The sequence below is a fragment of the Myotis davidii genome, unplaced genomic scaffold (genome assembly GCF_000327345.1).
Source record: "Myotis davidii unplaced genomic scaffold, ASM32734v1 scaffold449, whole genome shotgun sequence".
NCBI classification, from domain to species: domain Eukaryota; kingdom Metazoa; phylum Chordata; class Mammalia; order Chiroptera; family Vespertilionidae; genus Myotis; species Myotis davidii.
The window spans coordinates 2,199,632-2,201,826 of record NW_006383007.1 but is presented as its reverse complement, the minus strand read 5'-3'; the positions used below and the strand labels follow the sequence as shown (position 1 = coordinate 2,201,826).

The 2,195-nt window shown below is 38.9% G+C and overlaps 1 protein-coding gene across 1 annotated transcript in view; it reads left to right on the top strand.

The window, feature by feature from the left end:
• The window catches only part of ANTXR2 (anthrax toxin receptor 2), a 137,863-nt gene that overhangs the window by 72,539 nt on the left and 63,129 nt on the right, over positions 1-2,195 (top strand). The window contains exon 14 of the mRNA XM_006778224.2: positions 924-1,016. Within this exon, the coding sequence (XP_006778287.1) occupies positions 924-1,016 (93 nt within the window). The remainder of the gene's footprint in view (positions 1-923; positions 1,017-2,195) is intronic.

The window sequence follows — 2,195 nt, the reverse complement described above, 5'->3', positions numbered from 1 at the left end:
TGCCTTTGTCCAGGGTATCCCTGCTGTATACCTACCTGCCTATAAGTGACACAGTAGCTGTCTCGGTTACCAAACTATGCCTCAGTAGTGCAATGCTTGTGTTCACATAACCCTTATTTTATTTAGTAATGGCCCCAAAGTACGAGAGTAGTGACGTTGGCAGTTTGGATATGCCAAAGAGAAGCTGTAAAGTGCTTCCTTTATGTGAAAAGGTGAAAGTTCTCAATAAGAAAAGAAAAAAAAAATGTTGAGGTTGCTAAGATCTACAATAAAAACACCATGAAATTTCCCAATTTATAAATTAAACTATATCATAGGTATGTATGAATAGAAAAAACATCATATATATTAGGTTTGGTACTATCCACAGTTTTAGGCATCCAATGAAGGTTTGGGAGGGAGCGGGGGATAAAAGCTAAAAGGGGGCTATTGTACTTGAAATAACTGTTAGCCAAAAATGTGTTAGCAACATGAAATACAGCATGTACTGCCTTATGCATTTTTAAAGCTTCTCAACTACGTATTTTTTTAGTAAACTTCACAGAACTCAAACATACACTTTGATGAGTTACATGGTTATTGAAATGCTCTCCCAATTTTAATGTTTTATCTCTTTAAATATCAAGTGATGAATAGGAAAACAAAACAAAACAAATGATGCTCATAGCAACGTTTGGTAACGTAGTGAATAAGGGAAGTTCCCTAAAATTGTAGAGAGGAAGGAGTCCTCCTGTGCTCTGGAACTCCAGGGGAGATTTATGCCCTAAGCATCCACACATCTACATGTCTCATGTATAACTTGTACTGTGTTTCTTACACATGAATTGCATTATGCAGAAAAATGGCTCAGTGTGAACCAGTCCTGACTAAGCAATATTTTAAAAATGTAATTGAGCCGATTTTTTAAAATTGTATCTAAATAGGAGGAAGAGGACCCTCTGCCAAACAAGAAATGGCCAACTGTGGATGCTTCCTATTATGGCGGTCGAGGGGTTGGAGGAATTAAAAGAATGGAGGTTGGTATCTTTAAAAAAATAGAAGTCACTAATTTGGAATATGAATTTCTGGAACTACGAAGCCATGGAAACTGTACTTTTTATAATTCAATATCACAATACACCCATTTTTTTACTTAACACTGGGTCTTTTGCAGATATTCTTTTTCTATGGAATCATCTTAGCCATTTCAAAATTCTCTAAGATGAACTAACTTCATTAGTCAAAGAACTGCATTGATACCATGTCTGAATTCTAAAGGGCAAAACAAAGTTAGGGTTTTTCTCACTATTTTGGAAAAAATTACTGCAGAGAACATCAATTTTAAAGAAGCCAGCCACTTAAAATTGCAACAATACTCATCTTTGAAAAGATCTAATAGCTATGTACTATTTGAGGAGAAAAATGTTAAAATATTCAATAGTATGGATATGACCTTACCACAAATGTAGAGGAAACACATGTGAGGCTTTTTTTATACAGCTTTTAATTACCACTTATGAACAATCATAATTAATATTAAATATCTTTTATTAAAATGCATTGAACTTTTTGATTGACTCAAATTTTGGAATGAACTGAAGTTTAGTATTATATTTTAAAAATTAAATGAGGTCTTCTACCACCACATAAATATTCTTCAAAGTGATTAATCTTATATAATAAAACCCTAATATGCAAATCAACCAAACAGTGGAGCAACTGGCTAAATGACCAGTTGCTATGACACGCACTGACCACCAGGGGGCAGATGCTCAACGCAGGAGCTGCCCCCGGTGGTCATTGCGCTCCCACTGTGGGAGCGCCACTCAGCCAGAAGCTGGGCTCACAGCTGGCAAGAGCAGCTACAGTGATGGGAGCCTCTCCCTCCCGCCTACGCTGCAGGTGGGTGATAAGGAGCAAGAGGTCCTGGACTGCGAGAGGGATGTCTGATTACTGGCTTATTGGAGCACAGGCTGGGCTGAGTACCCCACCCCCCCAGTACATGAATTTCATGCACCAGGCCTCTAGTCCTACTAATAAAAGGCAAATAGGGTAATTAACTGTACCTCTGATATGCTTCCCATTGGCTAATCGGGCAATATGCAAATTAACTGCCAACCAAGATGGCAGCCGGCAGCTGAAGTGAACATGAGGTTTGGTTGCCCTGGCGATGGAGGAAGCCAAGGTTCCCCGCCTGCCACGGCCCGGCCTGGCCT